At 41.0% G+C, this 13897-nt stretch overlaps 1 protein-coding gene across 2 annotated transcripts in view; it reads right to left on the bottom strand.

Annotated features, from left to right (window-relative positions):
- The window catches only part of LOC110537210 (uncharacterized), a 40209-nt gene extending 28132 nt beyond the window's left edge, over window positions 1–12077 (bottom strand). For both annotated transcript variants that reach the window (XM_090192015.1, XM_090192016.1), the window contains exon 1: window positions 10405–12077. In XM_090192015.1, coding sequence (XP_090048141.1) covers window positions 10405–10754 — 350 coding nt within the window. In that variant the 5' untranslated portion in view covers window positions 10755–12077. The remainder of the gene's footprint in view (window positions 1–10404) is intronic.
- Between the last annotated feature and the right edge of the window lie 1820 nt (window positions 12078–13897).

Below are 13897 nucleotides of genomic sequence, written 5' to 3'. Positions count from 1 at the left end.
AACTCTTTCCTGAAAAAACAACCCAGTTGAAGTCTGGAGGGAAATGAAAAAGGACAGGAAGAGACAGCTAGGGGCCTTAGATCTGCAAGGTTAGGATGTGTGTGTGTGTGTGTGTGTGTGTGTGTGTGTGTGTGTGTGTGTGTGTGTGTGTGTGTGTGTGTGTGTGTGTGTGTGTGAATGAGTACCCTCTTGGAGGTTACAAAAACAAAATGGACAATGAACATGCGATGGAGACTGTATGAGAGAAATGTGAAAGGTGTCTCACACACACACACACACACCTCCTCAGTCCTCACTTAAAGTGGGTGTCCATGAGTAAACAAGTCATTTGTTTATGTAACACCTCTCCCATTGAGTCTAAAATACTGATCCAGCATGGAATATTAGGCAGCTTCACACACCCTCCTTTCATGTTACTTAGTGACTGAATTCCCCCCAAATACTCGTCCTGTCCTTCTACTCCTCCCTGCTAGTGTGTGGAATACTGAGCCAGAACGTCAGGGAAAGACATGCCTGCTCCTGGAATTTACTTAGGGGTCACATCGCTTACAGAAAAACAACATGACGTGGAAAATCACAACTTCACATTAAATTTAACATGAGAAATCATGTGAAAATGTGTTTTTGGAACACTTCACATGACAACATTTTTCACATGTAGTTTCATGATGTCACATGTTGCTTACATGTTGCCACATTAACTTCACATGTGATCATATGAAAACATGTGTTTTTGGAACACTTCACAAAAGGGATAGCAGTCAACTGTTCTATTGTAGTAGCTGAGCAGTTACAGTACCAGTCAAAAGTTTGGACACACCTACTCATTCAAGGGATTTTCTTTATTTTACTATTTTCTACATTGTAGAATAATAGTGAATATATCAAAAACTATGAAATAACACATATGGAATCATGTAGTAACCAAAAAAGTTAAAATATATTTTTTATTTATTTATGTTTGAGATTCTTCAAAGTAGCCACACAAAGCTGCCTTGATGACAGCTTTGCGCACTCTTGGCATTCTCTTAACTTCTTGCGACTAGCAATCCCGTATCCGGGAGCGTAATCATAGCCTCAAGTGCATTACCATAACGCAACTTTCCTATTCATGAAAATCGCAAATGAAATTAAATAAATATATTCAAACACAAGCTTAGCCTTTTGTTAACAACACTGTCATCTCAGATTTTCAAAATATACATTACAGCCAACGCTAGACAAGCATTTGTGTAAGTTTATCATGGCATAATGCTATGCTAGGCTCTGCTGGCAGCAGGTAACATGTTCACGAAAATAAGAAAAGCAACCAAATTAAATCATTTACCTTTGAAGAACTTCCGATGCTTTCACTCAGGAGACTCCCAGTTAGATAGCAAATGTTCTTTTTTTCCAAAAATAATATTTTTGTAGGCGAAAAAGATCCCATTTGTTCATCAGTTTTGGCTGAGAAATCGACCGAAAAATACTTAACCTGTTAGAGCTCTAGGGGCGCTATTTCATTTTTGGATAAAAAACGTTCCCGTTTTAAGCGCGATATTTTGTCACGAAAAGATGCTCGACTATGCATATTCTTGACAGTTTTGGAAAGAAAACACTCTGAAGTTTCAGAATCTGCAAAGATTTTGTCTGTAAGTGCCCCAGAACTCATTCTACAGGCGAAACCAAGATGATGCATCACCCAGGAATTAGCAGAATTTCTGAAGCTCTGTTTTCCATTCTCTCCTTATATGGCTGTGATTGCGCAACGAATGAGCCTACACTTTCTGTCGTTCGCCCAAGGTCTTAGCAGCATTGTGACGTATTTGTAGGCATATCATTGGAAGATTGACCATAAGAGACTACATTTTCCAAGTGTCCGCCTGGTGTCCTGCGTCGAATTCGGTGCGCAATTGCCAGCTGCTTCTACTTTACCATTTGATTCAGGGGAGAAAGCATGTGTCCAAGAACGATGTATCAATGAAGAGATATGTGAAAAACACCTTGATGATTGATTCTAAACAACGTTTGCCATGTTTTCAGTCGATATTATGGAGTTAATTTGGAAAAAAGTTCGTGTTTTGAGGACTGAATTTTCGGATTTTTTTTGGTAGCCAAATGTGATGTATAAAACGGAGCTATTTCTAATACACAAGGAATCTTTTTGGAAAAACTGAGCATCTGCTATCTAACTGAGAGTATCCTCATTGAAAACATCAGAAGTTCTTCAAAGGTAAATGATTTTATTTGAAGGCTTTTATGTTTTTGTTAATGTTGCGTGCTGGATGCTAACGCTAATGCTAACGCTAAATGCTAACGCGAAATGCTAACGCTAGCTAGCTACTTTTACACAAATGATTGTTTTCCTATGGTTGAGAAGCATATTTTGAAAATCTGAGATGACAGTGTTGTTTACAAAAGGCTAAGCTTGAGAGATGGCATATTTATTTCATTTCATTTGCAATTTTCATAAATAGTTAACGTTGTGTTATGCTAATGAGCTTGCTGATAGATTTACACAATCCTGGATACAGGGGTTTTTTCATAGCTAAACGTGACGCAGAAAACGGAGCGATTTGTCCTAAACAAATAATCTTTCAGGAAAAACTGAACATTTGCTATCTGAGAGTCTCCTCATTGAAAACATCTGAAGTTCTTCAAAGGTAAATGATTTTATTTGAATGCTTTTCTGTTTTTTTGTGTAAATGTTGCCAGCTGAATGCTAATGCTAAATGCTACGTTAGCCATCAATACTGTTACACAAATGCTTGTTTTGCAATGGTTGAGAAGCATATTTTGAAAATCTGAGATGACAGTGTTGTTAACAAAAGGCTAAGCTTGAGAGCTAGCATATTTATTTCATTTCATTTGCGATTTTCATGAATAGTTAACGTTGCGTTATGGTAATGAGCTTGAGTCTGTATTCACGATCCCGGATCCGGGATGGGGAGATCAGAAAGGTTAAACTATAACGCCAAACTTTTTTCTAATTTTTTTCAATAATATCGACAGAAACACGGCAAACGTTGTTTAGGATCCATCCTCAAGGTGTTTTTAACATATGTATTCGATAATATATCCGTCGAGGCAATTGGTTTCTCATAAGAAGCGATTGGAAAAATGGCTACCTCAGTATTTTACGCAAGATTTCTCCGGGAGACACCATGTGACCACTCGCTATATATGGTCCCTTACAGCCATTCTCCAATGGAAATGCCTAAAAAGACGTTACAATGCTGTAGACACCTTGGGGAATGCTTGGAAAACGTAAGCTCATTCGTAGCTCATTCACAGCCATATAAGGAGTCATTGGCATGAGGCGGTTTCAAAAAATGTTGCACTTCCTGATTGGATTTTTATCTGGGTTTCGCCTGTAACATCAGTTCTGTGGCACTCACAGACAATATCTTTGCAGTTTTGGAAACGTCAGTGTTTTCTTTCCAAAGCTGTCAATTATATGCATAGTCAAGCATCTATTCGTGACAAAATATCTTGTTTAAAACGGGAACGTTTTTCATCCAAAAATAAAAATAGCGCCCCCTATATCCAGCATCTTTAGGTAGTCACCTAGAATGCATTTCAATTAACAGGTGTGCCTTCTTAAAAGTTAATTTGCGTAATTTCTTTCCTTCTTAACTTCTCTAGGATAGGGGGCAGCATTTGGAATTTTGGATGAAAAGCATGCCCAAATTCAACTGCCTGCTACTCATCCCCGGAAGATAAGATATGCATATCATTAGTAGATTTGGATAGTAAACACTCTGAAGTTTCTAAAACTGTTTGAATCATGTCTGTGAGTATAACAGAACGTATGTACCAGGCGAAACCCCGAGGACAAACCATTCAGATATTATTATTTTTTTGGGGTCACCCTCTTTTCAATGGGTTTTCATTGGGAATACAGTTTTCTAAAGGACTTGCTTGCAGTTCCTACCGCTTCCACTGGATGTCACCAGTCTTTAGAAATTGGTTGAGGTTCTTCCTTTGTGTAATGAAGAAGTACGGCCATCTTGAACGAGGGTCACTTGATGTGTACCGTTTGATAGAGGCGCATGACCAGAAAGCATGCTTCAGTTTATTTTCTTCCTGTATTGAACACAGATCATCCCGTCTTCAATTTTATTGATTATTTACTTTAAAAAATACCTAAAGTTGTATTACAAAATTAGTTTGAAATGTTTTGGCAAAGTTAACAGGTAACTTTTGAGATACTTTGTAGTCAAGTTGCGCAAGTTGGAACCGGTGTTTTTCTGGATCAAACGCGCCAAATAAATGGACATTTTGGATATATATGGACGGAATTAATCGAACAAAAAGGACCATTTGTGATGTTTATGGGACATATTGGAGTGCAAACAGAAGAAGCTCGTCAAAGGTAAGGCATGATTTATATTTTTATTTCTGCATTTTGTGTCGCGCCTGCAGGGTTGAAATGTTCTCTCTTGTTTATGGAGGTGCTATCCTCAGATAATAGCTTTCGCCGAAAAGCCTTTTTGAAATCTGACATGTTGGCTTGATTCACAACACGTGTGGCTTTAATTTGGTAACTTACATGTGTGATTTCATGAAAGTTTGATTTTTATAGGAATATATTTGAATTTGGCGCTCTGCATTTTCTCTGGCTTTTGGCCAAGTGGGAAGCTACCGTCCCACATATCCCAGAGAGGTTAATGTGTTTGAGCCAATCAGTTGTGTTGTGACAAGGTAGGGGTGGTATACAAAAGATGGTCTTTTACCAAATAGGGCTAAGTCCATATTATGGCAAGAACAGCTCAAGTAAGCAAAGAGAAATGACAGGCCATCATTACTTTAGGACATGAAGGTCAGTCAATTAGGAACTTTTTAAAAATACATTTAAAAAAAAACTTCAAATGCAGTCGCTAAAACAATCAAGCGCTATGATGAAACTGGCTCTCATGAGTTACCTCTGCTGCAGATGATAAGTTCATTAGAGTTACCAGCCACAGAAATTGCATCCCAAATAAGTTCAAGTAATAGACATCTCAACATCAACTTTTCAGAGGAGCCTGCGTGAATCAGGCATTCATGGTCAAATTGCTGCAAAGAAACAACTCCTAAAGATGCCAATGAGAAGAGACTTGCTTGAGCCAAGAAACACAAGCAATGGACATGAGACCAGTGGGAACCTGTCCTTTGGTCTGATGAGTCCAAATTTGAGACCGGTGTGTCTTTGTGAGACGCAGAGTAGGTGATCGGATGATCTCCGCATGGGTGGTTCCCACCCTGAAGCATGGAGGAGGGGGTGTGATGGTGCTTTGCTGATGACACTGTCAGGGATTTATTTAGAATTCAAGGCACACTTAACCAGCATGGCTACAACAGCATTCTGCAGCGTTATGCCATCCCAACTGGTTTGTGCTTAGTGGGACTATAATTTGGTTTTCAACAGGACAATGACCCAACACACCTCCAGGCTGTGTAAGGGCTATTTCACCAAGAAGGAGAGTGATTAAGTGCTGCATCTGAAGAACTGACCTCCACAGTCACCCAACCTCAACCCAATTGAGATGGTTTGGGATGAGTAAAACCACAGAGTGAAGGAAAAGCAGCCAACAAGTGCTCAGCATATTTGGAAACTCCTTCATGACTGTTGGTAAAGCATTCCAGATGAAGCTGGTTGAGAGAATATAGTGTGCAAAGCTGTCATCAAGGCAAAGGGTGGCTACTTTGAAGAATTGCAAATATATACACTTCCGTTCAAAAGTTTGGTGTCACTTAGAAATGTCCTAGTTTTTGTGTCCATTAAAATAACATCAAAATGATCAGAAATACAGTGCAGACATTGTTAATGTTGTAAATGACTATTGTAGCTGGAAACATATGATTTTTTATGGAATATCTACATAGGCGTGTTATCCCATCCAATTTGATCATTTTAATAAGGCTAACTGATCATTAGAAAATAATTTTGCAATTATGTTAGCACTGCTGAAAACTGTGGTTCTGATTAAAGAAGCAATAAAACAGGCCTTCTTTAGACTAGTTGAGTATCTGGAGCATCAGAATTTGTGGGTTCGATAACAGGCTCAAAATGGCCCGAAACAAAGACCTTTCTTCTGAAACTCGTCAGTCTATTCTTGTTCTGAAAAACAAAGGCTATTCCATGAGAGAAATTGCCAAGAAACTGAAGAGCTCGTACAATGCTGTGTACTACTCCCTTCACAGAACAGCGCAAACTGGCTCTAGCTAGAATATAAAGAGGAGTGGGAGGCCCCGGTACACAACTGAGCAAGAGGACAAGTACATTAGAGTGTCTGGTTTGAGAAGCAGATGCCTCACAAGTCCTCAACTGGCAGCTTCATTAAATAGTACCCGCAAAACACCAGTCTCAACGTCAACAGTGAAGAGGCGACTCCGGGATGCTGGCCTTCAGAGGCCGACATCTCCATGGTCCATGTTCCCCCTTTAGAAAATAGTTAAGGGAGGGCTTGCAGGTATACACAAACACAGTTCAGAGTTAGTAAGAAATTATTTCCAGCAGCTAGTGAGAATTGGCAGTGAGGCTGTTTAAACATTACCAGTTATCTGCTTTAAGTCAAACATAATACCGTCTATGTGGGAGCTGGTAAAGCCACAGTCAAGTCCCTACCCCCTGAGAGGGAGGGAGAGCAGAGGCAAAAATGTGTTTGTTTTTCACCAAAAAACACTCCAGAATGTGAGGCTAAGTCTGGATTTGGGCCCCGCAGAAATCAGGTACACCACAGTCAACAATGAGAAATCAGAGCAGAACAAACCATGAGAAAACTTCCTCAATATGGCTCAAAGTGTGTGTATATTGGTTTTATATAATATTTTATGAAGCACTCAAAACGATAATCCTGTGGGATGCTGCAAACGTTGATAGCCATTGTATACCGTGGATAAGGTGTATGAACCAGGTTGTATGAGTTGGCATGGATATCCTTTGACCAGAAAAATAAAAACATTTTTGAGAGGCTTTGAGGAGTGCATATGAAAGTAGGTCTGGGAAGAATTCAGGTCTGAGAAAACATGTTCTGCTGAAGTTTGGCATTTGAGCTAAAGGGCAACGATAACAATAATGTCAGATGAACCAATCACTGTCACACAGCAAAAAGGACTATCAGCCGTGGAGATCCTCAGCCCTGTCTCCAGACTGACTCCTACTCAGATTGCATGAGACCAATTACTATCATGGAGAATGCACTTTCAAGTGGAACTGACAGCATTTTAGCACCAGGAAGAATATGACAAAATGTAAAAAGAATCTGACAAGCGAGCATTAGATATGGTCATTTTTAAGTTTTCATAAATTCTTAGAACGTTTGGGAATTACATATACTAAAATAATTTGTGGAAATTCTATAGCAAAATAGAGTGGGAAAGTGGCCATGCGTTTGGACAATTAATAGACACCACAGTAAATAAAACATCTGTCTCATCCAGGACTGGAGTATACGCAGACCGGTGCACCATAGCCAATCAGAACTACAGTAGGCCTTATGCAAACAAGCCATTTGCACACAGGCCTGCCATCATTCACTTTGAATTGGACTGTGTGTTTACAGACAGTTGCAACAGCGCGACATTAGATCATTAAGACTCATTCGCCAAAAGCCACAAAAATACACCTTGAATGGATTTCTGTAAATATGTCAATACCACTTACATTTGCAAACTTTACATTCCTATTGATCAAACAACCATGAAAAAAATAAGCTCTCTCTCCCTTAGTTATGCACATCAACAACAAAAATATCAACTAATGTTAGCCAGAGAAAGATGAGCTAACATCTAACAAAGGAACATTAGATAAACCCTCAAACATTTTCAGCTAGTTGGCCTTCAAAATTGCACTGATAACAATTGGGAATTGTAGCCTACTTGTCCTTCTGCAGCTTGCCTGCCAACAATGCATGCTTGTCTCAACCAAGCACCCAAAGCTAACTGGCTAAAGTTGGCTAGCTAGCTACTTCCAGACAAATGAGAGAACACCTCACTCTGACCATTTTACTCACCCTACCAGAGTTGGTTAGGCTGTTTACATGTTATCTAGAGCGTTTGTGCCTAACTATTACTTTCATTGCCTACATTTATTGACACCGGCCATAATCAGCGGATGTTGCGCATATGTAAATTCATCAGTTATTCTGTGCTCTGGCACACTCAGATGAGAGTGCTCTGAAATTGGAATAGATAGATAGCCAGAGTGAATTTGCGAATGCAAGAGATATGCTAACTGAATAACAGTTGTTCAAGTTCTTGCTAGCTATTCCAAATGACACCTGCATCTCTAGCTGTGTATAGCCATAGAAAAACAACGAGGGGCAAAATGTCAGTCACTCACCCCCTCCTCGAATGACATGACATCCTCCTAGCAGCTAGCTAACGTTAGGCTCCATGTTTTTAGCTTGCTATATCAATAGATGCGCTAACCTATTAGCCACATTATGACTGACTTGTGATCATTGCCCTTGCTTGTTTGATTGTCATTCCCAGTCTTAGTTACATTCGTCCATTTCTGTCAAAAAATATTGAGCCATAAAGGTAATCAGAAAGATGCAATAACCAAAGTAGACATACTCTAATACAGTCTAACCAAGAAGCGCTCTCCTTACACATACAAAAGACCCAGCAATATTCACTTTCAAGAGTGCCCCCTTCCCAGACATCAGTGTGTGGGCGTGCACATCACCTGCTGTTGTGTATAGCAGCTAAATAAGCTATTGACGTAGAGACAGCTTAGTGGGATGTATACTGAACAACAATATAAATGCAGCATGCAACAATTTTAATGATTTTACTGAGTTACAGTTCATATAAGGAAATCAGTCAATTGAAATAAATTAATTAGGCCTTAATCTATGAATTTCACATGACTGGGCAAGGGCCCTGTCATGGGTGGGCCTGGTAGGGCCTGGCTCCCCAACAGATTGAGTTTTTCCTCACAAAAGGGCTTCATTACAGACAGAAATATGCCTCAGCACCCCCTCAGACAATCTCGCAAGTAAAGAATCCGGATGTGGAGGTCCTGGGCTGACGTGGTTACACGTACACGTGGTCTGCAGTTGTGAGGCCGGTTGGACATACTGCCAAATTCTCTAAAGTGACGTTGGAGGCGGCTAATGATAGAGAAATTAACATTCAATTATCTGGCAACAGCTCCTGGACATTCCTGCAGTCAGCATGCCAATTCCACACTCCCTCAAAACTTGAGGCATCTGTTGTATTGTATTGTGTGACAAAGCTACATATTTTAGTGGCCTTTTATTGTCCACAGCACAAGGTGTACCTGTTTAATCAGCTTCTTGATATGCCACCCCTGTCAGGTGGCTTGATTATCTTGGCAAAGGAGAAATGCTCACTAACAGGTATGTAAACAAATTTGAGCTCAAAATGAGATAAATATATTTGTGTGTATGAAAAATGTCTGGGGTATTTTATTTCAGCTCATGAAAGATGTGGCCTACACATTACATGTTGCATTTATATTTTTGTTAGTTAGACTGTGTCAGCAATAAACTGTCCAGCAAATCCTTCCCAGTCATTCTACCATTGAGCAAGGAGCAATAATGAGGAAGGCCAGCCAGAGGCTTCAGTAATGCAAACCCATTGGTTAATTGGTTAGGAGAGGAGGCCTGTAATAAAATCAATGAGTTCCTTTACAGACATTCAGAAAGGGAGAGAACACTGATATGTACTAAAGACTCATAGGAGAGGCAATTAGTGAGGTATTGACTTTGGGGACTCCCTAAAAACACGCAACTTCGATACATCTACGTCCAGAAGTCACTTTTCATAGCAGGTTAGGAACATTTTTCTTAACCCTTTTCCTAACCTTAAACTAATTCTCATAACCTGCTACGACAAAGTCACTTCCAGTCATAGCTGTATCGAAGTGTATATTTGGTAATCTCCCTCATAATGGGATGTTGTGCTCATCACAAGCTCCACTGTTATGATTGGGCTAAATCAGTAGACTTGCCCAGGCTGCTAAAACAAACAGTGTCACCCAATGGGAGGTGAAGGCAAGAGGAGCGAAGTAAAAAGCAACGGGAGAAAGCACTTATTCCATAGGCTTGTTTCACTCTAACAACTGGTTGTTGCACCTCTGCTGGGTGAATTAACTGACAGTAAAACTGTAGGACAACATTTTTAGGCCTATGTCCTGCTCTTATAACTTACTACATTATAACATTTTGGTTACATGTTGAGTCAGATGATTATTACTCAATTGGAATATGGTGCAGTCCCTGTTCTTGTATAATTACAACCCCTATTGATGACAAATATTGGTGACATTGTGGCGCTCCATTATTGCCTTAGGCTATTTCAACAACTACAGTGATTCATTTTAAAGGGAATTGTGGAACTCAAAGCCCTTTCTGGAGCAATCTAGAAATAGTAAGGCTGTGACTATTACTGGACAGAGACGAGAACACTCACTCAGTCTTATTACGGGATTTAACCTCGCTGAGCTCCAACAGGTTGATGACTGCTTGGCCGAGCAACTTGTCAGGTCCCACGAGAGCCCGGTGCATTACGTGGACGTGCAACGTACACTTTTCTGTGTTACCGTTGTGGAAGAGCGGCAGCTCGAACGTGGCCTCTTCTTTCCACACCGGTGCCACGCTCTTCTCTGCCACCGATGTAGCGAATTTATCCTTGGCCACCTGCATGATGGCGTATGCGTCGTTGGTGCCATTTTTCCCCTTTATCCTCAGGCTTCTTGACTGAACCACAGTTACCTGTACAATGGTTGGATAACACTGTCGGCTCTGGTCTGATAGAGACATGGCTGACAGTTACGGAGGTTTAGCCCGAGGAAAACCAATACCGTCTAGAAACGTTTCGGTGTGCTAAGTAGATACATTAGAGTACCTCGCCAGAGAAAAACCTTTTACTTATGGAAAGTTGCGGAAACAGCTGAGTGGGCGTGGTATGTTGTACAGGATGTACGGCAGACTTTTGCAAGACAGGTCATTTGCTGAGCCAAGGTACTCCCCCAGATTAACGGAGCTCGATTTTGGATCGAATGCCTGAGCTGAGAAATATACCTCCCATATTATGAGGAAACGTTATCCACTAGAAGAATATAGTATAAACGTCATATTAAAGTAGTAAGCTATTAATAAAAAGTTGGTTTTAATTTACATTTCCTGCTGAACACTGAAATTGGTTGAAATCATGGTACAGTAAAAAAATAAATAATAATAATAATAAAAAAGAGTGGTGGTATTCAAAATAGTGTTCGGAAAAATATATATTATGAACGTCCCTTTTTCAGGACCATGTCTTTCAAAGAAATTTCGTAAAAATACAAACAACTTCACAGATCTTCACTGTAAATGGTTTAAACACTGTTTCCCATGCTTGTTCAATGAACCATTAACAATTCATGAACATGCCCTTAAAGAATTGTCGTAAAGACACTAACAGCTTAAGCAATTAAGATCACAGTTATGAAAACTTAGGACACTAAAGAGGCCTTTCTACTGACTCTGAAAAACACCAACAGAAAGATGCCCAGGGTCCCTGCTCATCTGCATGAATGTGCCTTAGGCATGCTGCACGGAGGCATGAGGCCTGCAGAAGTGGCCAGGGAAATAAATTGCAATGTCCGTACTGTGAGACGCCTAAGACCTAAGACATCGCTACAGGGAGACAGGACGGACAGCTGATCGTCCTCGCAGTGGCAGACCACGTGTAACAACACCTGCACAGGATCGGTAAATCCGAACATCACACCTGCGGGACAGGTACAGGATGGCAACAGCAACTGCCCGAGTTTCACTAGGAACGCACAATCCGTCCATCAGTGCTCAGACTGTCCGCAATAGGCTGAGAGAGGCTGGACTGTGGGCTTGTAGGCCTGTTGTAAGGCAGGTCCTCACCAGACATCACCGGCAACAACGTCTCCTATGGGCACAAACCCACTGTCGCTGGACCAGACAGGACTGGCAAAAAGTGCTCTTCACTGACGAGTTGCAGTATTGTCTCACCAGGGGTGATGGTCGGATTTGCGTTTATCGTCGAAGGAATGAGCATTACACCGAGGCCTGTACTCTGGAGCGGGATCGATTTGGAGGTGGAGGGTCCTTCATGGTCTCGGGCAGTGTGTCACAGCATCATTGGACTGAGCTTGTTGTCATTGCAGGAAATCTCAATGCTGTGCGTTACAGGGAAGTCATCCTCCTCAATCATGTGGTACCCTTCCTGTAGGCTCATCCTGCCATGACCCTCCAGCATGACAATGCCACCAGCCATACTGCTCGCTCTGTGCATGATTTCCTGCAAGACAGGAATGTCAGTGTTCTGCCATGGCCAGCGAAGAGCCCGGATCTCAATCCCATTGAGCAGGTCTGGGACCTGTTGGATCGGAGGGTGAGGGCTAGAGCCATTCCATTGGCTAGAGCCAATGTCCGGGATCTTGCAGGTGCCTTGGTGGAAGAGTGGGTTAACATCTCACAGCAAGAACTGGCAAATCTGGTGCAGTCCATGAGGAAGAGATGCACTGCAGTACTTAAAGCAGCTGGTGACCACACCAGATACTGACTGTTACTTTTGATTTGACTCCCCTTTGTTCAGGGACACATTATTCCATTTCTGTTAGTCACATGTCTGTGGAACTTGTTCAGTGTATGTCTCAGTTGTTGAATCTTGCTATGTTCATACAAAAAATTAAAATAAACGCAGTTGACAGTGAGAGGACATTTCTTTTTTTGCTGAGTTTACATGCACATATTTTATCAGACCCACTAATGAAAACACTATATAATCCAAGACAGGACAGTATATGTTTACACATGTGAGAATTAGTATCTCCTACCAACCTGTTCCTGATAGCTAACCTATGTACAGTTGAAGTTTGAAGTTTACATACACCTTAGCCAAATACATTTAAACTCAGTTTTTCACAATTCCTGACACTTAATCCTAGTAAAAAGGTAAGTTAGGATCACCACTTTATTTTAAGAATGTTACATTTTGAGAATGTGAAATGTAAGAATAATAGTAGAGAGAATGATTTATTTCAGCTTTTATTTATTTTGTCACATTCCCAGTGGGTCAGAAGTTTACATGCGCTCAATTAGGATTTGGTAGCATTGCCTTTAAATTGTTTAACTTGGGTCAAACGTCTCAGGTAGCCTTCCACAAGCTTCCCACAATAAGATGGGTGACTTTTGGTCCATTCCTCCTGACAGAGCTGGTGTAACTGAGTCAGGTTTGTAGGCCTCCTTGCTCACATACACTTTTTCAGTTCTGCCCACAGATTTTCTATAGGGTTGAGGTCAGGGCTTTGTGATGGCCACTCCAATACCTTGACTTTGTTGTCCTTAAGCCATTTTGCCACAACTTTGGAAGTATGCTTGGGGTCATTGTCCATTTTGGAAGACCCATTTGCGACCAAGCTTTAACTTCCTGACTGATGCCTTGAGATGTTGCTTCAATATATTCACATAATCTTCCAACCCCATGATGCCATCTATTTTGTGAAGTACACCAGTCTCTCCTGCATCAATGCACCCCCACAACATGATGCTGCCACCCCCATGCTTCACGGTTGGGATGGTGTTCTTTGGCTTGCAAGCCTCCCCCTTTCCCCTCTAAACATAATGATGGTCATTATGGCCAAACAGTTATATTTTTGTTTCATCAGACCAGAGGACATTTCTCCAAAAAGTATGATCTTTGTCCCCATGTGCAGTTGCAAACCGTAGTCTGGCTTTTTATGGCAGTTTTGGAGCAGTGGCTTCTTCCTTGCTTAGCAGCCTTTCAGATTATGTCGTTATAGGACTCGTTTTACTGTGGATATAGATACTTCTGTACCTGTTTCCTCCAGCATCTTCACAAGGTCCTTTGCTGTTGTTCTGGGATTGATTTACACTTTTCGCACCAAAGTACGTTCATCTCTAGGTGACAGAACGCGTCTCCTTCC

This window comes from Oncorhynchus mykiss, chromosome 12 (assembly GCF_057628025.1).
Source record: "Oncorhynchus mykiss isolate SJ-2025 chromosome 12, ASM5762802v1, whole genome shotgun sequence".
In the NCBI taxonomy this organism is placed as follows: Eukaryota; Metazoa; Chordata; class Actinopteri; order Salmoniformes; family Salmonidae; genus Oncorhynchus; species Oncorhynchus mykiss.
The sequence above is the reverse complement of the archived record's forward strand: the minus strand, read 5'-3'. Positions and strand labels throughout refer to the sequence as shown.